A 27,618-nucleotide genomic window follows, 5' to 3' on the forward strand; every position below is an offset into this window, starting at 1 on the left:
CGGTAAATAGTCTGTGGGTTTGGCAAACTGCCCCAACGCTTTTGATGTAGCTAATTTTAGGTTCGTGGTGGAATGATATAGATTTGCCGTAAGATTTCTTGCGTGATTGTCTGAAAGCGTGAGTGTGGTCAGCGTTACCGAGCGCCCGCACGCCCTCCTCTGCGACCGCCTTCTCCTCTCCCCTCTGCCGCACTTCACTCCCACCATCGCCGCCGTCCTTCGCCTGCGAAACAGTACTTACAGTCTGGAAAACAAGCATAACGTTAAGTGCTCATTAGATTTCAATGAGGATATCCAAAGATTAAACGCTTAAGTGCTTAATAGTAATAATAATCATACCTCTGCGGAACAGATACGTTTGACTTTGCAGTTGCTCTTGCCTGACGAAGTTTGATCTGTTTGTAGGAAAATGTGTTATGATAAAAAGAAACTATTGTTATTAAATAAAATAAAAAAAACTCAATTACAAACCTGAATGTTTTCTTTTATTGCAGCAAAAGAGACCCCAAACTTTCCCCAGCATAGTAGCGCATACATCAACCGGCTCAATTCACACACCTGCTGACCCAATTACTTAAAAATAGCAGCTGTGTGTTTTCCTCCAATTATTTACACACGATTAACGTTATCACTTATATTCATTGTATAAGTCCCTACAGTATATGTCTGGATACGTAAATTAAACTATTCGATAGCGGTATGTGTATCAGCGGGCTAAGCCTCTGCCTGCGATCGAAAGGCGCCGGTTCGAGTTGGTCCCCGGCAGCCCAGTCACGTGACCCTGTGCCCTTTCGCAAGGCCTTTAGACCCCAGCTCCTCTGTGTGACCCCCTATACGTCACCGTCTCATAGAGCAAGATGAGGTAAATTGAACAGAGAATTACTCCTTGGGGATTTATAAAGTGATTCTATTTAAAGACGTACATTCCAGCTCAATTGTCAGTTTTCGATTTGCTTTCCCTGGAAAGAAATTTATGCAAATTGCCAATCGATCAGGTCTTGGCTCCAGTTTTCTTTAATAAGATACTGTAGTCACGTTTAGCTTCAAATTATTCTAGACCTGTCAAAGGCAGCCAAAAAGAACTACACTGCAAGATTCACCACATTTTCCATCATTTATTATGCATTTTTATAATTTATATTCACTACCAATTACATATATACAAAACAGTTTAACTTGACATTGTCGTCAGGGTTTGTCAAGGTACCCGTTAGTGCCTCATATGTAATTTACTAGTGACAAGCAGATAAATTATATTTTTATATCATGTTTACATTATGGACATTCTGCGATGGCACAAACATAAAAATGCACAACACATTCCAACAATTACAGTCACATTGTAATTAATAATAACAGATTCAAATAACAAACAAATAAATACAGGTCGCTATTTTTTGGACACACTGTTCAAGCAAACCAATGAAAACAGGTACCATAAATAAACAAGTACAACAGTTATCTGTAGATAGCTTAATATGTAAACACTAAAACAGTGATTGGCACAGCAAATTAATGCGGAGATTTTGAGTAATGGATTGTTACAATTGTGGGAAAAGTAAATTTTTGAGTTGTGCAAAGGACATGACTTCTGACATTTAATTAATCATCTGCACATTCAAGCAAAACAATTTAGAGAATCTGCGAGTATAGACACGGCCTTATATTTAACATCATCTAATTTCCATGCCTTTTATCCATAATCACTGTTATAGAAAAACAACTTTTACAGTTATTTACTTATACAATTATATCTATATATTATATATCTATGCTTAATATGTCTGTTAAACTTCTGCCCTGATGGTTTTTTTGTAATCCTTACTGAAAAACCTTCATATAGTTAATATAACCTGTGTACCCTTCTATTTCTGATACAATAACTGTCTACAATAATTGTAATATCCATTTTTTTTTCATAAAATACACAAAAACCACACACACTGATATTCTACTGAGGCATCAACAAGCTGAATCACAGAATGTATTCACACATGTTGCTTAAAGGACTTGATGACAGCAGCATGGTCAAAAAGACAGTTAAACATGGCTTGATAGAGAGCTGGGACTGGGCATTAATGTTTGGATTCACGGGGATAGAACTCAGCCAGGGTGCTCTGCGGGATCCGTTTGAGCATCTCCTTGGGGAAGATTCTCATCAGCTGCCAGCCAATGTCAAGGGTCTCGTATACACTTCGGTTCTCATAAGCACCTGTTGGACAGAAAACACCAACAAATGGCATCTTCCTGTAGGCCGTCTATATGTTTGTTAAAATGAACGATAAACAGATAAAGTTAGAAGTTTAAAAAATGTCAAATATTCTCCAGTTTCATCTCTGTGCAGATCAGAAGCCAACCAATTCTACTGACCCTGAGAGATGAAATTCTTCTCAAATTTCTGCAGGAATTCCAGGTACAGAAGATCATCTGCAGTCAGGGCCTCCTCCCCCACCACAGCCTTCATGGCCTGAACATCCTTCCCAATGGCATAGCAAGCATACTGCCAACCAAAAACACAAGGCTTGCATACAGACCAGCAACCACTGCCTGTCAATGCAGAACCATCAGATGCATGCTTCCCTATAGCAGAACAAGGCTATCAACAATCATAAGGAAATGAACCACCACCACTTGGTTCCAGCAACAGGAGATAACAATACGGTTATTTATTCAGCAGTTACGGTTGGTTAATTTCCTATTAAATGGCAAAGCATTATGGGAGTTGTTTGCTACTCACCAGCTGGTTGGACACATCAGCATGGTCCTTACGGGTCATCCCCTCCCCTATGGCAGACTTCATCAGTCGAGACAAGGATGGAAGCACATTGATTGGAGGGTAGATCTGAAAGGAAAGCACACGGTACATCTTCAATAAGTTCCCTTCAACAGACCAGAAAACAAGTGACATGACAAACAAACAAGCTTTATATTGCACTGTACCTCACATACAGACCTGTCTGTTATGCAGCTGTCTGTCAACGTAGATTTGTCCCTCTGTGATATAACCGGTCAAATCAGGAATGGGATGAGTAATATCTACAATGGATGAAAGATAGTTTCAGAACATAGAACCAGGAGAAGCTAGACGTGATACTCTTTGGAACTTCCTTGGATACATTGGTGGCAGTGTGTAGCTTAGCAGACAAGGAATCTGCGCCCAGTGTCTGGGCATGGGATCTAATCCTGCACCCAGCAGAGTAGTCATATCACCACTGAGCCTTAGAGCAAGGCCCATAACCGACTCCTTCAGGGATGCCAGCAAACCCTGTTTAATGACCCCCAGGTCCTTTGAATGTCACTTTGGACAAAAGCATCTGCTAAATAAGTTTAAGTGACGTCACAGGGAAGAGTTGGAGAGGTTACATCACACTCTTACCGTCATTGGGCATAGTGAGGATGGGAATCTGGGTGATTGAGCCATTGCGACCCTCCACCCTCCCTGCTCGTTCGTAGATGGTGGCCAAGTCCGTGTACATGTAGCCAGGGAAGCCACGGCGCCCGGGGACCTCCTCTCTGGCAGCGGACACCTTTGTGTGGTGGGGTTGGGATTGGAAGCCGGGAAAGATGAAGAATCACCAAACTGGCATGATGCTTTTCCTTATCTCAGCAGCACTCAAAGCGACAGGCGGCTGCCCATTAACCCCTGACCTCTCGCAGAGCCTCAGCATAGGAGCTCATGTCCGTCAGGATGACCAGCACGTGCTTCTCGCACTGGTAGGCCAGGAACTCGGCAGTGGTTAGAGCCAGGCGAGGGGTGATGATGCGCTCGATTCTGGAGGCAGAACAGCAGAGAACCATCCCTAACCATCTAAGCTGACTATTCATGCAGACTGCAACTTTCATTTGTTCTGCTTAGGTTATATATTTAATTAGGAAGTGTTAATAGGGATGTGTGGAATCATGATGTCAGAATTAACTGATCTGATGAAAATTATGATTTGAAGACATGTCACAGAGTTTATAAGAATTACACACGTCGGGTCATTGGCCAAATTCAAGAAGAGGCACACGTTATCCATAGAACCATTCTCTTCAAAGTCAGACTTGAAAAATCTTGCTGTTTCCATGTTAACCTGGGGTGATGAATATCCAAATAAAATCATCAATCTACAATCACCAGAAGAAAAAGTTTACTTTGCTGTAGTATTTATCTGGTTCCTTCTAATCACTTTTAAAATTAATGTCGTCACTACAGTATTAAATCTTCACATTTCATACTTCACAATCAGTGCCAGAATACACTTACCCCCATGGCAGCAAATACAATGGCAAAGTTATCCTCACTGTAATCCATTACACTTTTGGATTTCTTGACGAGACCTGCTTGGCGACAGATCTGTGCTGCAATCTAACATAAAAATGAGACTGTCATTTAGCAGGTGAGATGTGGATAATTACTTTTTTACAACTCCTCAAATTAGAATTAGAATTTAGTGATCAGTGGTCATTGTCAACACACCACAGCACACAGTGCGCAACAACGAAATGTGTCCTCTGCATTTGACCCATATGTGACCTCATGTCACCTCCTGGTGGGGGATTCGAACCTGCAATCTTTCAATTACAAGGGCTCTACCCTAACCATCAAGCCACCACTGCCCACTACTGTCAGGAGTAGGATAATTATGATTAATATGAAAAACCAAACACACTTACTGTAAATTAACCTTCTACACATATAAGATGTAGCACACAAACTTACAAATTTTTTGTGTTAACACCATGTACAGCTGTTTATATGATAATCAGTCTCTTTGAAAAATACAGAGACTGAATAAAAGACTACTTCCCTGTCATATTTTCTTTGACCGAATGAGGACATATTTACCAGCCTGTCTAGATTCAACTGTTATATTTACATCTACAATTTACCCGATTCTGCCCCTTCTGCTTTGTCCAGGGGATATCTCACTAAGAAGCTAACAAGATCATTTTCTAAGGGCGCTTTTCTACTGCATCGGGTCTCTTACTTTTAGTACTTCAAAAAAGTACCAAAAGTACGGTACTTCAAGATGTTGGTTTTCCACTGCCGTAAAAACTGGTACCGCCACTGACATCACAACAAAAGGCAGGGCACAGTCAGTCCTGCTACAACGCATGATATCACAATGCGAATCTGTTCTAACATCATTGATATTTTAGTACCCAAGTCCAACACAATGCAGAATTGCTTTTGTATTGCCGCAATTTACGGTTCGAGAGAACAGCACTAATTAAACAACAAAGCAATATGGTCTTAGTGAGAAACACTACTTGGTCGCAAAAACAACTATCCAGGTGATCAATAGTGATGTCCGGTTCATTCCAGCTAAGCGGTTGAACCGGTATTCAAATCTAAAAGATTTGAAAAGATAAAAGAGTCAAAAAAGGACTCAATAAAGGACTCAAACATACTCCAAAGTAACCCAAGGTCCACATCTAGTGGGGTTAGAAAATACAGTAAATGGGTCTTGAAGCGTGGTTTGGACCTATTTTTCCCTTTGGATATGTGTGTTTAATGCAGTTTTAGTGAATGCGAGGATTTTCAAGAACGCATTACTTGCGTTGTAGCCGGACTGACTATTTTGTACAGAATTTGAAAAATGTCTGTAGTATATTATAGAGCTGGGTAATGTGCGATATTAATGCCAACATCACATGTTATACACAGGGATTGACATAACTAGTACGCAAGTCCGCATTCACCTTTAAAAGCAATACGTGCGGCAATCGATTGTTGCAACAGTGTGAATGCGTACATATTTTATGTGCGTTTGCGGCAATATGACAAGAAATTAACCTTTATATGCTAATTCGAACTTCATTTACGGCATAGAGGTTAAAATGTTACAACAATCAATTGCCGCACATATCTCTTTTAAAGGTGAATGCGTACTTGCGTACCAGGTATGTCAATCCCTGGTTATACACATGCAATTCTCACATTACCTCACCTTTAAATTTTCCTTGTAATTAAATTAGCTAGTAATAAATTAACTTATTTGCATTTTATTTATTTCCTATGAAAGTTGATTATTTGGTTTTAATGTACAGCACTTTGTGTCAGCTGTGGTTGTTTTAAAGTGCTTTATAAATAAAGATGATGATGATGATGATGATGATGATGATGATGATTACAAAGACTGCGATAGTCATCTGGTTTGCGATCAGGCTTTTTCATAACTTCAAACTGTCCAGACAGCAAGTTTTACTAAAAACATTTTTACTTTGTCATAGGAAACAAAACTTGGCAAGCACTGCAATTTTAATGATTATTCCTTTTCAAAATAATCAGTTTAAAGTGTACCTCTGCTGCTTTTCATGAACTCTGCATGCGCTCTTTTAGACAATCATAATCATTTCATCCTTCCTGTTTATATCATTCCAAGAAGACTGTGGGATATTTAACTCCTTCATTGCTTTGTGTATATCCAAATATTTATTACAATAAAATCACATGACAATATTTGATTTTTTTCCAATATCATGCAACCCTAGTACATTATAGCAAATACGTTCATATTTCTTGTCATGCCATCCAGATCTTGTTCTGGATCACAGTTAAAGCTTGGGTCTCTTCATTTGTCCGCGCATACATCATTATTGCTTTTTCTTTTTTTTGATTGGCTTATCATTGTTTTTTTAAGGCATGCTATTTGCATAACTAATCGATAATGAACATGTTTCCAAGTACCACCCTAAATGCCAAACGTACCCCAGCTGCTTTAGTACTGTGGTTACTTGGTACTGGTACTCAACCAGAAGTCAATGGAAAAGGGAAAGTACCAAAAGTATCATACCAAAAGTACAGTACCTGTTGCTGTGGAAAAGCGCTCTGGGTTGTGTTGCCAACTATTTACATAGTAAAGTTTGATAAATATTTAAGAGGTTCATAATGGAATGTATAATGCAGACGGGTTACCTTTCCTGATTACCTTTTCCTGGTAGTGACTGCAATATATCTTAAATATTGTGATTTTCCCTTACAAGAGACAGGCAGGCCATGAGGAAACCTACTCCTGACCAGATGTTCTAGCTGGCAAACCACATTGGCTCCAGACCCCCTTTCCCCCGACCCTGAGCCAATTTTGGAGGAGGTCAATTTTGTCCAGGCCATACCTCATTGTGTGGTAAACCTGCGGCAGAGAAAATAGGGATCTTCTGTCCTCGGGCAATGCTGTTCATGCCATCGATAGCGGAGATGCCCGTCTGGATCATTTCCTCTGGGTAGATTCTGCACTGAGGGTTAATGGGCTGCCCTGTAAGATATCACACAAAGCAGACAACACAGCAGTCAAGGACTCACTCTTGGAAAAATGCAGTCTGGTTAGTTTGCAGCAGGACTGCTGCTGATGTGATCTGTAGGAATTATCAATACAAAATGTATTTGTTTTATGTGTAAAACACAGAGCAAGAGTCTGTACTGACACTTTAGCATGAGGTGAAAAATAGAAGTCAGACAAAAACATACTTTTCATATTCAATCATTTTCATTTGGGAAAAAAACAGACTAAATTCTTCAGATACAGTTAGGACCACAAATATTTGGACAGAGACATTATCACAATAAATTTTAAAAGAAACAAGTCAGATCCAGTTGAAATGCAGACGTTCAGCTTTAATTCAGTGGGTAGAACAAAAACACTGCATAAAAATGTGGGGAACTAAAGTAATTTAATTAATATAACTGCAAATAAAATATTCAATTCTAATACTTAGTTGAAACTAGGGCTGGGCGATAAAACGATTACGATATGTATCGCGATAGACACGTGATCGATATCAATAAAAATGTGTTCGATAAAACGTTCGATATTTTTTATTCTTCGTCGGAAGAAAACAGAGGTTGCGAAGCTAGTTTGGATCCGTGCCGGAAACGCAGCTGTCATAAATGGCCGTAGCACAGCAAAACAACTGCTTTATGGAAGTTCTGCCGGTTTTTTGTGAATCACTGTGACGGTCGCCTCGCCCTCCCCTAACGCCGCTCGCCCCCCGTCTCCTGAATATTAAGTTATAGGTCAGTATCCTTTCGGTTTGTATGTGTCATGTTGTCCGGTTTTTCGCGTATCCCATGTTTCGTTTCGAGTCTGCCGTGTCTTGGTTTCCCCTTCTCTCTTTCCTCTCTGTGTTTACGGCGCACTTCCGGGTTCCGGGCAATTCGGTTTCCCTATGTTTCCCCTGTCTATCGGGAAATAATGTTTCCCCTAATATTAAAGCAAAGAGGTATGTGAAATGTCTGAAAATCACTCAAGTATATTATTACATGTGAATACTGTATTGTTAGTAGTACCGAGGCCCAGAGTTGCTGTATACCTGTTTTAACAGGGGGGAACCAAATATCCTGGATGTCAGGAAATAATGTTTCTCCTAATATTTAGGCAAATATGTATGTGAGATGTTTGAAAATCACTCAGGTACATTATTACATTCGAATACAGTAGATCGTCACATGTGATGTTTTAAAATATGTGGCTTGTTTACCTCAAGAGCTTCGTAAAAAGACATGAAAACAGCGAAACCGTGTACAAATCAGCGCGCGACAGGGGAAACATAGGGAAACTGAGTTGCCCGGAACACCTGTTCCGGAACACCGGCTCCCTACGTATCGTGTCTTCCTCGTTAGTGTTTGCATGTGTGTCTTTTCCTAGCACAAAACCTGGACTGAAAATATACTTGAATAGTTCAACTTCAAGTATGATTAGAGTAAGAATAACTTGAAGAGTTACTTTTTCATATTTCTGCAGGTTTTATATTTCAAACAATGTTACTGTACTGTATCAGATTTGTTTTTTTATATTACAGATGTATCTCAGTCTACGTCAGTTTTATTTATGTTTACAAAACACTGCACATATTTTAAAAACACTTTATTTTCCATGGTTGTTGACATGTTTAAAATAAAAATGTTTAAATGTAATATATTTTTCTCCTGGTCTTTATTTTAAATGGGTCATAAAAAATGTCAATAATTATCGATATCGACCGATATGAAACACTCATATCGTGATACAGTTTTCAGTCATATCGCCCAGCCCTAGTTGAAACCCCTTTGCAGGCAATGACTGCCTGAAGTCTTGGACATGACCAGACGCTGATTTCCTCCTTTTTAATGCTCTGCCAGGCCTTTACTGCAGCAGCTTTCAGTTGTCGTTTGTTTGAGGGTCTTTCTGTCTGTAGTTTAGTCTTTAGCAAGTGAAATGCATGCTCTATGGGGTTGAGATCAGGTGACTGACTTGGCCATTTGAGAATATTCCACTTCTTTGCTTTAATAAAGTCCTGGGTTGCTTTTGCTGTGTGTTTTGGGTCATTGTCCATCTGTATTATTAATGAATTTAGCTGCATTTGGCTGGATTTGAGCAGACATGATGTCTCTGAACACCTCAGTATTCATTCGGGTGCTTCCATCCTGTCACATCATCAAGAAACACTAAAGACCCAGTGCCACTGGCAGCCATGCACACCCAAGCCATCACACTGCCTCCATCATGTTTTACAGATGATGTAGTGTTCTTGGGACCGTAAGCTGTTCCAGCCCTTCTCCATACTTTTTTCTTTCCATCATTCTGATACAGGTTGATCTTGGTTTCACATGTCCAAAGAATGCTGTTCCAGAATTGTGCTAGCTTTTTTAGATGTTTTTTCCAATCTAGCCTTTCTATTCTTAAGGCTTCTGAGTGGCTTGCATCTTGCAGTGAACCCTCTGTATTTGCTTTCATGCAGTCTTCTCTTTATGGTAGACTTGGATATTTGATACACCTACCTCCTGGAGAGTGTTGTTAACTTGGTTGGCTGTTAAAAAGGGGTCTCTCTTCACCATGGAAATTATTCTGCAATCATCCACCACTGTTGTCGTCCGTGGATGTCCAGGCCTTTTTGCGTTGCTGAGTTCACTAATGCTTTCTTTCTTTCTCAGGATGTACCAAACTGTTGATTTTGTCACTCCTAATGTTATGGCAATTTCTCTAATTGTTTTTTTCTGTTTTCGCAGCCTAATGATGGCCTGTTTCGCCTGCATACTGAGGTCCTTTGACCGCATGTTGTATGTTCACGCCTCAATCTTCCAAATGCAAACAAGACACCTCAAATCAACTCCAGGCCTTTTATCTGTTTAATTGATAATGAAAGGACAAATGAATTGCCCACACCTGTCCATGAAATAGCTTTTAAGTGAACTGTCCAATTACTTTTGGCCCCTTTAAAAAGAGGGTGACACATGTTAACAAGCTGAAACTCCTAAACCCTTCATCCAATTTGAATGTGGATACCTTAAAATGGAATCTGAGAGTCTGCACTTTATGTCCATAACTTCAACTGGAATATATTTCCATAAATAGGTAAAACAGTAAAACTTGTGTCAGTGTCCAAATATATATGGACCTAACTGTAACTGATACAGTTCAGGTGACTTATTGTTTTTGAATATTTCCTAAAAAGCAAATTCATGCATACAAATTTAATGGATATGAACATCAAACTTGATATGATAATAATTAATTAATTGTAAATTAATAATGAATTAGTTAATATAATGTAAATATAAATGTAAAAATTCCAACGTACAAGATAACTACTCAGAAAATAACTCATACAATACAATTAAATATAAATATTCAATTCTATAGTTCTGCATCCTCTTGTTTTCCTTCTGTTGTAATGTTTGATAAACCAACGACACTAAGCAAATTTTATACATACATTTTCTATTTCAATACATATGCACTTCTGCCTTAGCCCGGCCTGTACCCACTTCCTCTAGCTTCCTCCACCTTCGATATTATGCTAGAAAGGCTGTATGACACAAGCTAATAAGTTTCCTGAATCCTGTCAGAAAACTTCCAAGGAATTAGCAGGATTATGTGTCATTTTATCCCAGCTAATGTGTCATATCAAAATACTCTACTATATACTATAAATGCAAACTTGTGTTAAAAGCTTTTCAACTGGAACATTCATTTAACGTTAAGTTCTCTGATAACCCTGTACCCTTACCCATTATGTCCAGGTAGTCTTCTGCCAAAACCATAGGACCCCTGTCAATTGGTTTTCCTGAACCATTAAAAACACGACCTGAAAATAAACACATTTATATTATTGCAGAGTCAATCATAATCAATCCATAGATATAATGAGAATTACGGGCGTTTCAGTGCTCTAGAGTGATATCCTCCCTACCAAGCATGTCTTCTGACACGGGAGTGCGAAGGATGTCCCCAGTAAATTCACAGCTGGTCTTTTTGGCATCAATACCAGAGGTTCCTTCAAAGACCTGGGGAATAAACAGGCATCTTTTTTTTTATTTGTTTCTTCTCCAAACTGATATGAAGCACCAGAGAATAGATGATATTCTCCTTCTTGTTGATTATATTAACTTATTTAGCAGAAGCTTTTATCCAAAGCAAGATATAATTACGAAAACAGGGTCGGCCAGTGCCTGGAGCATTCGGGGTTAATAGCCTCACTCTGGGACCAAACGGTGACATCACTTTGCTACCAGGAGGAATCGAACTGGCAACATTCCAATCACAAGCACATAGTCCTTACCCACTGAGGCACACAGCAGCCCACACAGCAATATAAAACAGATGCATCACTTATGAAGATAGACAATCACTATCATGGCATTTTATGCCGGTAAAGCTTAACATTAGTGTTCCATGGGGTTTACATTACATTACATTTAACTAATTTATCTGACGCTTTTATTGGACAAAGAGACTTGTGATAGAAGAAAGGGTTTCAATCACATGTGCCCTGTGAGGCGTGTTTCCAGTGAGTTTCAATGAACCACAATCTCTTCGTAGTTTTTTCAATCCATATATAAATATTTCAATGGGCAGAGTAGAGAAGTCTTACCTGCACTACTGCTTTGGAGCCGGTCACTTCCAGTACCTGCCCACTCCTCTTTGTGCCATCAGGAAGGGTCAGGTGAACAATCTCTGCATATCTGGGGAACTGGAGCAGACATTCCACAGGCAAACCAGCAATTCAGCCATTGCTCCTTTAGTGAGGTGACTTCTCATACAAGGATGGCGTTCTTATTCTTATATTTGTTCTTGAGAAAGGTCCTAAGAAAAGTCTACATCAGGGTTCACCAAAATGGTGCCCATGGGCACCAGGATGCCCCCCAAGGACCACATGAGTCGCTCGCGGACCTGTTCTAAAAATAGCACAACTCACCAGTGAGCAGCGTCTACAATTAAATTTTATCCTGTTGCTTTTCTTCTTTAATCACATTTGCATTTATATAGATTTGAAAATGACAATATCTAAAAAAAAAAACATTTAAAACATGTTTATTATACATGAAGTTTAGGACCTAAACTTAAACTGGTACCTCTCATATGGCTCAGTAGCCATGAAGTAGCTCTCAGTTTCAAAACGGTTGGTGACCCCTGGTCTGCATCATGTTCTTAAAATGCAGAATTATTTGTGAATGTGTTCTTATAATGTTGAATCCCATTGTCCTTTTAAATTGAAAGTGTGTGCCAGTTGTTCCAAATTAGCATAAGTAAAGGCCCTGCCAATCCACCTAAAAGGGCATGAGGCTGCGGGGCTTTGGGCGTGGGTGCGAAAACAGGGGCACTGAGGTGCTGCTGCACTCCCAGATGTTTGGGTCTGGATAGTGATAATTGATGCACTTACACTAGTAAATTAAATATTTCTTTTTAAATTGCTGCTTGTATTACCTGGGGGGGGTGTTTTGGAAAAAAATCGCATTGGGATACCGCATTTTTGGGTTTTGCGATTTGCAATTGCTGGTCAAGATGCGCGGTTCTTAACTTTCATTATGAATCCAGGTGTTACTAAGGCCCATTTCCTGGCCATACAGAGCGAGAGGATGAAACACATACCTAACGATGATTGCATTCTTATATCAGACAAAATCATTTCCTCATATGGATCAGTTAAAAATCATATGGATCAGTGAAAAGTGCGTAAGTGGGTTTTACAAAGAAATTTCTTCACAAGAACACTTGGTGAATGAGGCCCAAATGCACATCACAGTAGAGATGTTTTGACTATCAGTTTATCTTTTTAACACTTTTGTAGTACCTTCTGGACCATTAAGCTCATCTAATAGAGTAAGTACTTCTCACAATTTAATATAACTACACTATCAGAATAAAAGAGTGAGAGGTTGCACCTTTTCTTATCTCTAAGGCTGTACCCTCAAGGCTACGCCAATTGTACCATATAGCTATAGGTAATTGTACCTTTTAAGGTACAGAAATGGATTATGAGGAACAATTTTGTACCATTGGGGGTACATTAATGTTGTTTGTACCATGGGAATGTTTCTTGAATTAGACTAAGAAGTACATTTACCTCCAGCTATATGGTACAATTGGCAGATCCTTGAGGGTACAGCAAAGGTACTCTACCTTCTGACGGTGTAATAGGAATCGACAGAAAATATTGCAATGTTATATGTTTAGGTAATCATCGTTAAACATCAATTTGTGTGTGTCACCGTTCAAAGTCAGTGTCCTCCACCAGCTCTTCATACAATGGTGGTCACAGAACGTCTCCCCTCAGGGATTATAAAGTAAGCACTGAGTACAGGTATACATATTAATCATGTTTATTATTTATTATAATTGTAACTATATTTATTGTGTTACAGTATGCACCTTAATTGATTTGTACTAGTGATCCATGTTTTATGTTTATTTTGTGTTTACTGGAAAGGTATACAGAGTAAGATTTTCATTGCATAGTGGAACTGACTATTTACCGTGCATATGACAAATACACTCTTGAATCTTGGTACTCACACTCACGTGAGTAAGAAATATTAGAACTTGCACTACACTGATTCTTGACAAGTCTCATGTTACATTGTCTAAAGCAAAATACAAAGTAATTACAGCAGCACAGGCATCATTGAGCAGTACAGATCAGTGTTGCAATGTTTAGGGTATCAAAAGAAGTAAAACTGGACGAGGACAATGGAAGATTCACATACCTTAACCTGATCCAAGATAACCAGAGGTCCATTGACACCAGATACTGTCTTATAGGCTGTAGGTACAGGACAAGAAGGTGGCTAGGATTAAAGTTAGTTAGTTACCAAGTATTATGCTTGAGTAGACTGTTCTTGTAGTTATATTGTGTTTTGTTTTCATGATAATCGGCTCAACTGGAATGATCCAAGATTACCTGCACTGCTTCCAGCCTCATGGCTATCACGATATTCATCATCTGAGCTAAGCAAAAGTCATGAGTCTTCAATGTGTAGAAAATCAGTAGCACTATTGTGCGTGGCTCCATTAACCCTTCTATAAGATGAAAAGGGTTGGCTTGTTTTTATCTAATTCTGCATTGCAATTCATGGTTTGGATTGTTCTATCAAGATAATATTGAGTCAAGTTGATGTGACTTTTGGTAGGATACTGAATACAGGACTAAGCCAGACTCAACAACATAGTGATATTGACACAGAAACAGTGACCCTGGGTTATGTCTTAGTTATGTACGTGCTTTGGAGATTTACACACACAAGCAACTTTACTGCTTCACTGGTGTAGTAAATTTAATGAATAGCAGTCATCTTCCCTGAGTCACACTTGCTATTTCACATCGAGCCATAGACAGACAGAAATTAATGTATTTTTTGAGTAACCTTGTCACAGCAAAGGTCTTCACCCTCATTTCATTCTTATGTTTTGGAACACTTTGAGCAAGGAGAATGACTTAAAACAATATCATGTGGAAGACTATGTTATGTCCAGGATAGGTCCGGCAGTTCGTCACAGTCACATCACAGTCATCACAAATATGGTACCTTCTGGAAAGACATGATAACATAAATATACCTTAGCGGTTCCAGAGTATTAACGTACAGATTCCTACTCTCAATATATCCCTCAAAATTATGTATGTGTATACACCCTGGTATTTGGAAACAGGTTTAATTTTTAAACATTTATTTGGTGATTGTTGTGCTGATTCTGTGCTGTTGAAAGGCCAAGCTACCTTAAGTGTCATCTTCTGTACACTGGCAGCCTTCAATTACTGACAGCTCATGATTCAGAGAGAAAAAAATCACCAGGGCTGGTTAGCCAAGACATGGACTCAAATTGTGTTTGCATCCAAACACCATCTGTGTACACCATAAATTCCACTCGTTTCAGTGTGATAGTATGACTGTAGCATGGGAAAACACAGTTAAATTGCAGACTAACAATGAACATATCGGATAAGATACATCAGAATTGGCCTAGCAGGCCGTAAGGGATCCTCGAGGCTCGTGCTCAGTGATTTGATTTAACCCTGTTCACGAAATACGTTGGTTGATTTTCCTAAAATACCACTATGCCCAGCAGAAAATGTGCAGCAAACATTGCGTCGTTAAAAAAAAAAGCATTACTGAGAGCATTACTCATTCACGCGCAGCAGTAAACTGCGCATAAGGAGATCACTACCTGCAAGCATTAACTCACGTTTAATGTACGGCAATACCTATATCGGCTCCAATCAGATATTAATATTGCATCTATAGGAAAATCGAACACGTTAGTGAACAACTAACGATATCTCGTCATAGATTAGTGTAGAAATAAAGCACACATCACCTCCATTGCACTTTCATGAAATCGTGCTGCAAATCGTGATCAGCAGGATCTGCTCCCTACTTACTGAGACGAGGCTGCGAGATGTAGTCACGGCTGACCGCCTGTACGTGCTCCCTGGCCGCGGTTACCTTCGCTCCGCTTACAGCGGAGGAAATTTCGTTCATGGCCCCGTTCACCATTCCACGGAGTGCCTTCATTGCCATTTTTTGCAAGGAGGCAAATCGCCCAGACCGACCTAAGTGGACCGCTGGAGGACAGCCGATGGTGAAGCGGTGCGCATGCGCGGTGGTTACGCAATGCGCCCCATCAAAACAACGGCGTGGCGCTGTGAGCTGACCGAGGTGCTGAATGCTTCCTTCAGAAGCCGCAATAACCTGTCGCCTTTATATCTCTTTACGGAATTTAATTTCGTCTAAGTTTATTCCATCTGAAACAAGAGTAGCAAGCACCGTCAATACTGTTCCTTCTTGATGAAATACTGTATGTCAAATATATATGTAGTACATGAATGCTCATCACTGAGATTTTTAATGTATACATAAAATCCGGCTGTACGTAATTTCAGAAATAACTAAAAATAACTATTGATAATTGATTATACACCACTCAGCTCAAATAATCATCAATCACAACACACTGCCTGGACAGATGGTGTTTTGTTAGCAGGAACTTCACATTGCAGGTTAGATATTCTTTAAGTCAGACAGGAAATCTTTCAGGATGCATAATCTGTTGGCAGCTCTCTGCAGTTCGTGTTTGACAGGCACACAACGTTTTTTTTTTTTATTTTTATACTTTATTAATGCATACATTGAGGAGACAAAAAAAATCAGGTTAATTACATCAAACCCCTCCTTTGACTTCTACCAGTAACCCCTGGCCACCAATGCCATTTTCAAAGCACCCGTTATCACCATACATTTAATTATTACGTTAACATTAAAGTAAATGGTAACGATAACAGCAAAAGTAGTGAATTAAAACAATTGTTACTCGTGCAACATTACACTATCAAAAAGCACTGATGTAGTATTTCTGAGATGACAGACCACAGTTGCTTTTTAGCAAATACGATAAACTACTGCCAGGAATTGCTGTCCCTGCAGCAGCAGGCAATAAAATTAAGTTAGAATTAGAGGTTTGGGAGTTTCATGTTTGAGAGCAAAGATACAGCCTCCAGTGAGGAACATCCTTATGCAGAGGAAGCAGACTGCAGGAATGGTGAGATTGGGAGTTAACAAGTTCTCAGCCGAAAAGTCTGACTGGGGTGCAGGGAGATCCATTTAAAGACAGGTGTAATCCGTTCATTCCGCAGTGGGTGCAATCAGAGAGGGCGACCAGAAAGGAGACACAGCAAGGGAGGCATGAGCACACAGGTTCAGGAGGTCAGGTGATCACACGGGATGCTGTGGGGAGAGAATCTGCCCTTTATAGTTATTGGAGCTGCTTTTTAAAGCTTGGAAAGAAAGGGGGCATCAGTGACAGCAGGGTACCAAGGCAGGTAAAGGCGGTTAGCAAAAAAAATAAATTAAAAATGCTGATTTTTTTTCCCAACATGTAAAGATGTTTATGTTTTGCTCCAGTTACACTTATCGACAATCACAATATCATTATAAGTTACGCCTCATCACAAGGTACCAGGTATCACATGTGATATATTTGACAATTTCCTGTTTTATGGAGGAAGTTAATATGCCAGATTACATAAAAATACAGAAAAGAATTTAAGTGAGGACAGAAAAGTCACTTTTATGAAGACAGTAAGAGATTTACTCTCTTTAAAAGTGTAATCTAAACATAAACGGTTCTGGGGAAAAGGAAAAACTAATATTAAGGTAAAATATTAGTTGAGATTTTCAAAAACATAATTTCATGATTCATTCTACTTATCTAAATGTCAGTTGAATAAATATGCAGATTGCCAAAACAGTGGATATACATTACACAATCAGTAATACCAGTTAATTGTGTCCTGCTTCAGACGTGCAGACTTGAAGCACTCAGATTCAGATCATTTTGCCTTGTACAGCTTGATATAGCAAAATTAACTGATAGTAATTCAATAATAGTTATTTTGCAAAATACATCTAAGAGGACAAGGTTTTAAACCTCATCAGAACACAATCAGCAATAACAGCTGAAACCTATGATTTCATATATTGGTAATCATTCTTGTTTGCCTCATTTGGTCCACTTTAATAAATGCCATGTCTGTCACTACAGACACAACCATTCATCAAGAAGATTTTTGGGGTCATATGCCTCAAAGAAATTATTATAATGACAGTTTGACACAAAAATCTCCCTTTATATAACTCACAATACCTTGTCCACACTGTTATAAAAATATATAGCAGTTTTTAAATAAAATATAAATATGGCTGATCCTCTATGTTCATTAGCAATTTTTTGGGTCAGGTTTTCTTCATGGTGTCTGTTACTCATTGATATTCTTGGTTTCCATAAAGTCAAAAGGTGCGAAATAGACGATTTCACTCTTAACCACAGAGTACTACAAGTTCCGTTCCCGTTTTGTACTAAGACCATGGAGGTAGCAAAATAGAATAGTTCCATCCATCCAAGAAGTTAGGGAATTCAAGCATGTCGCATATGTACAGAATACATATCTAGGCTGTGGAAAAAAATAAAAATAAAAAATTATGAGAAAGACTTCACCTTAAACTAAGGTATTGTACAAAGCTGCTGTTTCTTTTTCCAGTTTGACATCATTAGCAGTCCTGGCAATGCAGGCACTAAGACTACATTAATCATTAGAATCTGAATGTGCCACATCAAAAACCATAGGATGATGTCATAACAGAATTGTACACAACATACAACTCGCTTGAGTCTAAGAACACTTAATGTTTCCTTTGTAATGTGAGCAGTATCTAAAAATGGATCTTTACTGTATCTATTTGCATATATGCCATGTCAAAAATGTAGCTTACAAAGTGTTTCTTGTCAACTTTCAGTTAGAGTACCAGAAAGCGCAACAGTCTCAAGGACATCTCTAAATGTGGAAAATATAGTAAGGACATGTACTTCCCTCAAGGAGAGAATGTCTGCCGCTAAAGCCAAATCTGACAGGGAAGAAAGATTCAGAAATGCTTACAAATTCATCACTGAGAGGCGAGACAAAACCAGAGAGTGAAATAATGGAAAATTAAGTGCAATCACTTTAAGTCACATTCTGTGGATCTTGTGAGAATGTTTACTGCATACATCTGAGACAACAATAAAAGGCAATGTGTGTTAATACCAGGACTGGAGTCTATTCAGAAAGTCCGGGTCTGAGCTGAAGCTCCCACAGCAAGATATAAATACTTGGCCAAGACTGCTAAAGCAGGGGAAATAAAGCTGGGTTGTTTGGAAAAGGAAGACAACATCGCTGTCATTGATGGGTCTAAACGGAGAGAAGGCAAACTCTTCAGAGAGAAGCACAGGAGGGCATCACCGCAGGTCCAGCACAGTCACTTTGCTGTCTGTAATGGTGATGTGGCCTCCAGCCTGCAGGGGGAGACATCAGAACAGTGGGAGAGTTAGAAAAAGCAGGGGAACCCGGTTCACACAGCCAGAGTTCATGGAAAAAGCTGGGGTTAGGCGGCACTGAAGTGAAGATGGTGATGAAGGGGCGGAGGGGTGCAGGGGGGTTGGCTGGGAATGTGCTACTCACAGAAAATAGTGGAGGTTCCTTAGGGTGTGGGTGGAAGCCCTTCTGTTTACAGGATGAGATCTCATCCATCCCATAATCAGTCAGCCTGAAGTATCCCGTCCTGAGAAGTGCAAACACATGCACAGATGCTATCATGCTCACCTCACGCTACTCAAACCCCAATACTACCAAGGATTCCTCAACCATGCCCTACAGAGCTATGTTCCATAAAATAATAATGTCCAACAATGACAACCCAGAAGGTGCTGAAGGAACCACAGCACCAGAGCCTCATGCTGAGTTTCCATGCATCTGCTGGTTGCCAACTGACAACAGTAAGACATGCAGCACTTGTACACCCTGCGATTGTCCTCCTACACGTGGTGTGAGAAAGAACGTGTTGTAATTATGAGCTCCGAGGACACATTTGCTACCTTCTGTACACTCAAGTGAGGGAGGAGGATACACATCTGACCTGGGATGATACTGTGGACGTCTGAATTGCCCAATCATGTGCTGGGGAATTCCACGCCAAACAGAATCCTTGTAGCAAAACCCCGGGTGACAAACCCTGCCCTCCTCCCAGATACGCCCACCCCCCCCCCAGGCAGCACTCACTCATTGAACTTGGGGGAGCACACGATGGCGATGGATTCTGGCAGCATAATCTGGTAGGAGCAGTGGGTGTGCAGGTCTACGCTAGACAGGAATGCCGTCTGGGTGGGATGTGTCTTGACAGGACAGGAGAAAAAAAAACACTGTCGACATGTTGAGCAAATGTTTGCTCTGCCATTCCAGAGCATATTCTAGAAGCAGTACTGACAGAAACCATGAATAACACACCTTCATGAAACTGATGGTAAGCATCCACAGTCCTAGAGAACCCCTATCCTGTTAAGATGCTACACTTATGTCCATCAAGATAACATTTACATTTAATTTGGGGTTATGAAATATAGCAGGTTTCGATCACAAGAAGCAGACTGTAGAAACTGAGAACTGCCTCATTTGCTTTAGCTGTCCTTGAAAGAACTTTAAGAACCCACATGAAAAATGACCTATAGGAAAAGAGGTCAGGGCCTCACATGGATCCAACCCAAGGTGATGAGGTCATACTGATCCTGGATCAGAAAGAGCTCCTCCTCATTCTCGGTGTCGCAGTAGTCAGGTCCCCCACACTGCTTGGGCACAATCACATGGGTCACAGTGAAGGCGTTCTGCGTCTGAAACGCACAAACACAAATACACACGTGACAGGTCAGTCATCAGAGAACGCGTGTGGAGCCACCAAGATGGAGCGTGTGATCGGGCTCGGGGCGCACCAGCCTGCCACACAGGATGCCACAGGTCTCCACGCCCCGCGACGTATTGGCATCCGCCAGCTTCAGGAATCTGTGACAGAGCTCCGAAGGCACAGACAGCTGCCTCAGACCATCCACCATGACACCTGGGCACAGACATGGGACTGAGGTGGGAAGTGGAGGAAACACCTACAGCACACTCCTCCCCCGCAGTGCAACCTGCCAGAGGTTTATGTGTTTATACAAATCACATAAATTACTTACACACAGTACCAGTCAAAAGTTTGGAAACACAAATCACATAAATTACTTACACACAGTACCAGTCAAAAGTTTGGAAACACAAACAACATAAATTACTTACACACAGTACCAGTCAAAAGTTTGGACACACAAATCACATAAATTACTTACACACAGTACCAGTCAAAAGTTTGGACACACCTACTCTAAGTAAGGCTTCTTTGTACTATGCTCTACATATAATATATATTATAAATTATGAAGACATCAGAACTATAAAACAACATATATGGATCTACTGACCAAAAAGGCCCTTAACCTCAATTGCTTCAGGCACTAGCTGACCCTACATTCTCCTCTAAGCCATTTTTATGAGGTGGCCTCCTGGGATGAGTTCCAGCTGTCGTGAAGGAGATAGATCCCACAAATATGCTGAGAACTCACTGGCTGATTTTCCTTTCTCTAGGTCAAACGACTCCGAAACCATTTTTATTGCTTAGGTCAGGTGGGCAGGTCAGGTGGGCAGGTCATGTGACACGCTATCACTCCTTTTTATGCGACTTGGCATGTCCAAACTTTTGTCTGGTACTGTACACTCAGCTTTTCACAGAGAAACATTTTGTGAACATGCATATTGTAAATGAAATTCCTTTCTGTCACTGCAATGTCCCGTGAAGAGATCATGAAACCCAAACTTTTTCTTTGCCATTTCCAGTGTAGATTTGATTTTTTGAGATTTACTTAGAATGCCCAATCAATTTCTATTTCCCAGTCTCAGAGAACAAAGAACAATATGCTTTCCAATAGAATTTACTGGGACTCACTGGAAATCCCCATTTTACATTTATTTACATTTATTATTACATTTATTACATTTTACATATTGATTTGCAAAAACTAGCAATTTAGCATAGCAGTAAAAATACTTTTTATTGGGCAGTATTAATAGTCCAGTAGAGGGCGCCTTACTGTTCCCTGGGCTGACCAGAGCTGCCGGCTTGAGGGCGCGGTCGAAGGCAGGGGGCAGTGTTTGGGGGACAGAGGGACTCGTGTTGGCTGGGGTGCCCCCAGGGCTCTGGGTTGGGCTGGAGATGAAGGGCTGAGGGGGTCCCAGGACGCCGGGCAGGAGGGGGCCGTCGAACGGGGGAGCGCTGGGGGAGCTGAACTCCTGCATGATACGCAAGCGCTCCTTCTCCAGCTCCTGCCGGCGGATCATCTCCTCGAAGGCGGTGAACTGCTCCTGCTCGCGCTGACGCTGCTGCATCTCGGCCACGCGCTTCCGCTCCGCCTCCAGCTCCCGCCGCCTGCAGTTCTCACGCTCCAGGGCCACCTCTTCTGCTTCCTGCCGAACAGCGATCACGCATGCAGGCACACACAAAAAGCACGCTGAGAACTGAAGGAGACCTCGTGACAGCAGCACAGTCACACATGTGGGCCCAGACCCACAAAGAACTGCGACACAGTGCAAGATCCACCCCGGCAAGTGTGGCTGTTTTTACCTTTTTAAGCAAATATTCAGCATATTCCTTCTCGTATTGCTTTAAAAGTCCCTTCTTCAGCTGTTCAGCCTGTGGAAAGGCTATCTCCTTAAGTTTCTATTTTAAAAGGACAGCATTAGTATAAAACATATGCCCCTTAAAATATTGCCCTTCAAGAATGTGTACAATATTTATTGAATCCCATTGGACATTGATGGATACATTGGGGGGCGGGAAACAATATTTAAGATATGTTATGAGAGTAGATGCACAGTCTTTCCTTACCCTAATAGTCTCTTTCCTCTCTGGAATGTTGGCCGTTTTATAATCTCGATGTTTAGGAAGCTTCTCAATGAAGAGCCTGAAAGCAGAAAAGGCAACACGCTCGAAAACGAGTGGGTTTCACGTCGAGCCATCAGACTGCATCTGTCATGCTGCATCGGGGACTATGGCATGCACATTAAACCACAAGAAATTAACCTTTGCTTCCTCACCAAGAGCTCTTAGACAGCCAGTGTCTCCATTGTTTTACAGATAAGGTACAGAGGGTAAGATTCATTCATTTTCACACCGTGACACGATACACATTTCTTACAAATAGTTGCATACAGATACTCTCACACAGACCCCTGAACTGTGCAATGGCTCCCTTCACGTGCCCCAACAGCCACGGCTTACGTAATGTACTTGTTGTAGAGTACAAAGGCATGTTCCGTGTTGCCCTCCTCTGTGTAAACACTGGCCATCCGGATCATCTCCATGCCCGATCGGAAGTAGCGGCGAGGCGGCACGTCATCGTTCACGTCCACGACGCTGCCCTTCTTAGTGAGGGCACGTACCCGCTCCTCTGGGGGCAGGCTGGTATCGGTGTGCTCAGGCATGGCTGTGGGACGCGCCTCCAGTATTACTGAAACCAAAAGGACAAATATTGGTAGGGAAAAAACAAGTCATTTACATATATACAAACCCAGCCAAAAATGCATCTGCGTTCCTTGACTTATACTAGGGGTGGCCAATCTTATCCACAAAGGGCCAGTGTGTATCCAGGTTTTTGGGACAACCTTTAGGTCAGCTGTTCAAATCCAGGTGTGAGGACTCTTCAGCCAATCAGTCCTCTAATTAGTAATCTAATCAGGGAATTGCAGCGAAAGCCTGCATACACAGTAGCCCTTTCTGGATAAGATTTCTCACCCCGACTCTAGACAGTGGTACTCTCATCATGCAGCACTGTATAGATTACTCCAGTGCTGTAATGTCACCATGGCGAGCACTGTATAGATTACTCCAGTGCTGTAATGTCACCATGGCGAGCACTGTATAAATTACTTCAACTGACAGAGTATAGAGTACAGTCTTAAGGAACGGATAACAAATCAGGGATTCCATTAAACAGTACTCACTTATTGTATATATTTTAGCTTTTTTTTTCTATATTGACAAGTGTCGCATAACAATATATTAAGGTCAAAATTTAATAGAGCCACTCTGAAGCATTCTGACAAAAACTTGCTGATTGTGTTAATGTTAATGTTGTTAATGTTTATGTAAGATGACCTCTGTTTTAACTTCAAGCAAAAAATTTGCTTTCTTGAAAAATAATAGGGATTTAGCACCAGTGCTGATTGTACCCCGAATAAATCGAGACTCCACTCATTCTGACAAAATTGTACTTAATATCCATATAGAGAGAAATAGATGGAGTCCCTCAGGCAATATAGCTAAATTTTATAAAATCTGGAAACACTTTTCACATCACTGGCCGAGTATTAATGACCCAACAACCTATTTTTTTTAATAATGGAACAGTGGGTTGCTGGCTATCTCTGTGACATTTAACTGCACATTTCTGCTTTACCATATTGTTACTTTGACATACTGATAGTAACTGGTACCTATATCAAGAGGCTCAATCTTGCACATAACTAATTTCTGACAGCATTAGCATTTCACCCTAAAAAACCTTTAGATGTCAGGGTGGTGCAAACAGAATGACCAAAAGATGTGTATCATCTTGCTTTCCCAGTATCCACTTCCACTACTGGAATTTGCTTTGGCAGGAGCCAGGCTGGGCTTTTACTGGACCTTGGATGCTTTAACCTCTTGGAGCACAGTGTTGTTGTTTTTTTGTTATTTTTTTTTTTGGGGGGGGGGGGGTATGACATATGTCATTTAAATATTTCCCCACAGGCACAATGTAAAAATATGTAAAAAAAAAAATAAAAATGAAAATGCTTACTGACAAAGAGGCTCTTGTACATTCAGAAGTCAATTTAAGGGGTCTGATGTAAAGGAAATAATTCCAGACAATGTGACATTCTTAAATCTTCTTATAATACATGCTTGTTTTTAAAGCATGGGTCATTATTGCCTACACAACAACCAAAAGCATTGCATGAAGAAAGGATTCTCCTTACCCAAAAGAACAATGATTTAACACCAAAACGTGATACAAAAAACACATCAATAAAATACTCATAGGTATTAATCCCACCTGGAAACCTGCCATTAACACCATCAAATTCTGAATGGTAAACGTTGTCAACCAGTGCGGGGAGTCCTGAACTCTTATGGGGAGGTCCTAGAAACCCCCAAATCCCCACTGATTCAAACACTGCCAGCATTGACTTGCCTGCATTGACTGGAGGAAACAGTAAAAACTGCCGGAATATCCTTCAGATTCACCTTCTCATTTCTCTAACCAGAAACATCACATTTACATTTTTTTCCATGAAAATCCTATGCCTTGTCATTATTTCTTTCAAAAGCCACACTGGAATAATCCATTGAAATCGGATACATTTTCAATGTCTCAACGAAACATATTGATCAATTCAAGAATACTTTTTCATGGTATGGTCAAATTTAACTGTTCACTTGACCAGTGATCCTGCAAGACGAAGGATAAATTCTCTTTAGACTCTCTTTACTTTATGTACACTTCAGGTACACTTTAAGCTGTTTTTATGAAAGAAACATATTAGCAGAGAGTGAGATTAGTGTGTAGTTTCAGTGATTTTCTTTTCTAACTTCCGGTTTTGTAACACCTACAGCCCCTTTGTATAACACATATTTTTTCCCCATTTGGAAGGTAAAGGGTACTTTTTTCCCAATTAAGTGGAAAATGTTTTGGCTTTCTCCACATGCCTTAAAACACTTTTGACGTACTAATCTCATGAAGGGGGCCAAGGAACAGGTCAAGTGGTGGATATACATACATATTTCTTTATAAAAAAACTGACGGCCCTTCACTGTTTTTTCACAGCCAAAAGTAGTAAAAAATGTGGCTCACCGGATGAACATTGACCTTGAAAAAAAAAAACTTAGATTTGTGAAAATGTTAAATTTAATCCATGAAAAGGAACTGTTTTGGCATTTCCAGGGAACTATAGCTGCATTGTGTAGCTGCAATAGTAAAAAGGTTCTAGCGAATAAGAAAACATGGTGAGTTCTCTCTCTTTTTTTGCTACCCGGGGTGTAGAAAAGGTGCTAAACCTCAAAGGGAAAAAATTTAAAACAAAAAACACTTCTTAGCTCTGTAAGGAATATTTAAGTCACATACCAAATTTCATCAAAATCAAAAATGTTGATGCAAACACTTCCCTCTTTTTGATATTTGTTACGCTAAAATGGAATGCAAATGAAAGAAAGAACAATAGACCAACTTGCAAGAGAGATGTACATTCAGCAGAGTGGATGTATTGTTTTCAGTGTAAAGGTTCCTAAGAAACCAGAATAAGTATGCATTGAAACATTTAAATATTACAGACTGTTTAAAAACAATGGCCCTTCAAATCCTTTCACATGACATTAGCAAACATAATTTTGTCTTTTCTGTTGTGATCCTGAATTTTCATTGCATTTCAGTGCATGGTCATAATAATACTTCATCCTTACCTAACTTATTCCTAATATCATGCATGGTGGGTCAGTCATCTCACTTAGTGTATGGTCATACTAATACTTTTATTTATTTTTAATTTACTTTCAATTCTATTTATACACCACTTTTAGAATAGGCAGTACCTCTCTTTTTAATGAATGTCTGTACTCTGCAGTCTCTTCTGTGTGTTTTTCAACCTTTTATGTCTGTACCACTGTGGTATTGAGCTGCTGAAAATTAGAATTTCTCTCTGGGATTATTAAAGTTATCTATCTATCTATCTATCTAATCATTGTTACCCCCATTACACTAAACCAAAATATATGCTGTTTCTTAGAGATTAACAAGTTCATTAGGGATTAGCCCTGGTAAAAAGTCTGGTGAGTTTCCTAGTCTTGGACTTGGTAACCAGCTTAATGCAATGCTGCTTTTTGTTACTGTCCCTGAAGGATGAAGTATTCATTATGAATGGTACAATTCAAATAATATGAAAACAAACACATAGTTATTATTCAATGAATAAGCATGAAATCTTGTTTAATCAACCAAAGTATCTTTCAAAATCACAGGTCCTTGATACATCAGTTTTAAGAAATAATGCAGATTTACACCTTGCGCAGAATTTGGGACCAATTGATTTAATGAATTGTACCTTTTTTTGTTAAATGAGGATTTAAGTTTTAAAATTTCGTTTCCCGCGAGTGGTTACAAAGTATAAGTAATTACTGTACGCATAGTTTCCGCTGATTTTAATAGTTAGTCAATGTCACATTTACAGTTAAATCGTAAAATGAAGCATCGGCTCTCTGAACTGCTTGATAATGCTCGGTACCGATAGAAAAATGCATGTCAGAGCTTATCTATCAAGTTGTCATTTTAACTTTTGCTCTAGTTGGACAACATTGTACCCAATAATATTTCTTACAGAAACGTCGGAACGATTTGGGGGGGGGGGGGGGGGTAGATGAATGCATTGTTTCTAAGTAACTTTTTGTAGTCTCTTTAATTCAAGGCGAAATCCCCGTAGAAACAGACATCTTAACGCTTTAAAGACGTTGACTGGTTAGGCAGCAGTAACCTATACTGGTCAATAACTACCTAACCAAGATACACTTAACGGAGCTTTATAAAAACAAGATGCTCGTTTATTGTTATTGCGTTTATTATGACCGTTTATTTATCTAACTATGTGAAACATTAGCTAACTCCACAACGGAATGCCACTTCTCCTCAGACAGAAAGCGAGCTATTTCACTTAGCCAGCGCCTTGACTGAAAGCGAGCGTTACCTGGCTGCAAAGGCCGTCGGCTGGGGTCTGCGGGTATGTCTTTCACCACACCGGAATCCTTCTCATAAAGGAGAAAGTTGCTGGCTACATCGCTCCTAATGTTTTAGGAAAAAGCAGTAAACTAGTCAAATTCTGCTAAGATACAGGAAGTAATTTCCTTATTTTCGTTCCTGATGCAAGTATTACTTCCGGTTCCGGTTTTAACACCCTATAGCAATA

At 40.0% G+C, this 27,618-nt stretch overlaps 3 protein-coding genes across 7 annotated transcripts in view; all 3 read right to left on the reverse strand.

Moving 5' to 3' along the window:
* LOC111857537 (uncharacterized) overlaps positions 1–882 on the reverse strand; it is a 38,034-nt gene extending 37,152 nt beyond the window's left edge. For 3 of the 4 annotated variants that reach the window (XR_002841374.2, XM_023838503.2, XM_023838501.2), the window contains exons 1-3: positions 472–882; positions 340–395; positions 139–244 (exon numbers count right to left, since the gene is read on the reverse strand). Coding sequence is in view for 3 of the 4 variants with exons in the window: in XM_023838503.2 (XP_023694271.2) it covers positions 139–244; positions 340–395; positions 472–523 (214 nt within the window). In the remaining variant the exon portion in view is untranslated. The remainder of the gene's footprint in view (positions 1–138; positions 245–339; positions 396–471) is intronic. The other variant, XM_023838500.2, reaches the window with a different exon arrangement.
* Positions 883–1,100: 218 nt separating this feature from the next.
* atp6v1b2 (ATPase H+ transporting V1 subunit B2) lies at positions 1,101–15,848 on the reverse strand. The gene is made up of 14 exons (XM_023838611.2): positions 15,619–15,848; positions 13,946–14,001; positions 11,833–11,931; positions 11,152–11,245; positions 10,969–11,046; positions 7,099–7,238; positions 4,247–4,348; positions 3,976–4,073; positions 3,649–3,772; positions 3,377–3,527; positions 2,954–3,036; positions 2,738–2,842; positions 2,371–2,500; positions 1,101–2,212 (listed from the first exon to the last, which is right to left on the reverse strand). Exons 1-14 carry the CDS (start codon positions 15,755–15,757, stop codon positions 2,076–2,078), a joined length of 1,536 nt encoding a protein of 511 aa, XP_023694379.1. The 5' UTR covers positions 15,758–15,848; the 3' UTR covers positions 1,101–2,075.
* Positions 15,849–18,242: 2,394 nt separating this feature from the next.
* On the reverse strand, positions 18,243–27,590 carry stambpb (STAM binding protein b). Of its 2 annotated transcripts, none has more exons than XM_023838569.2 (10): positions 27,400–27,590; positions 22,910–23,138; positions 22,517–22,592; positions 22,253–22,321; positions 21,723–22,095; positions 20,532–20,656; positions 20,295–20,432; positions 19,828–19,940; positions 19,231–19,330; positions 18,243–19,064 (listed from the first exon to the last, which is right to left on the reverse strand). In XM_023838569.2, the coding sequence occupies exons 2-10, from the start codon at positions 23,110–23,112 to the stop codon at positions 19,008–19,010; spliced, it is 1,254 nt and encodes a 417-aa protein (XP_023694337.1). In that variant the 5' UTR covers positions 23,113–23,138; positions 27,400–27,590; the 3' UTR covers positions 18,243–19,007. The 2 variants fall into 2 exon arrangements, with proteins under 2 accessions (XP_023694337.1, XP_023694336.1); XM_023838568.2 differs by having other exon boundaries at positions 22,253–22,348.
* Positions 27,591–27,618: the final 28 nt, after the last annotated feature.

Source organism: Paramormyrops kingsleyae, chromosome 2, assembly GCF_048594095.1.
Source record: "Paramormyrops kingsleyae isolate MSU_618 chromosome 2, PKINGS_0.4, whole genome shotgun sequence".
Taxonomy (NCBI): domain Eukaryota; kingdom Metazoa; phylum Chordata; class Actinopteri; order Osteoglossiformes; family Mormyridae; genus Paramormyrops; species Paramormyrops kingsleyae.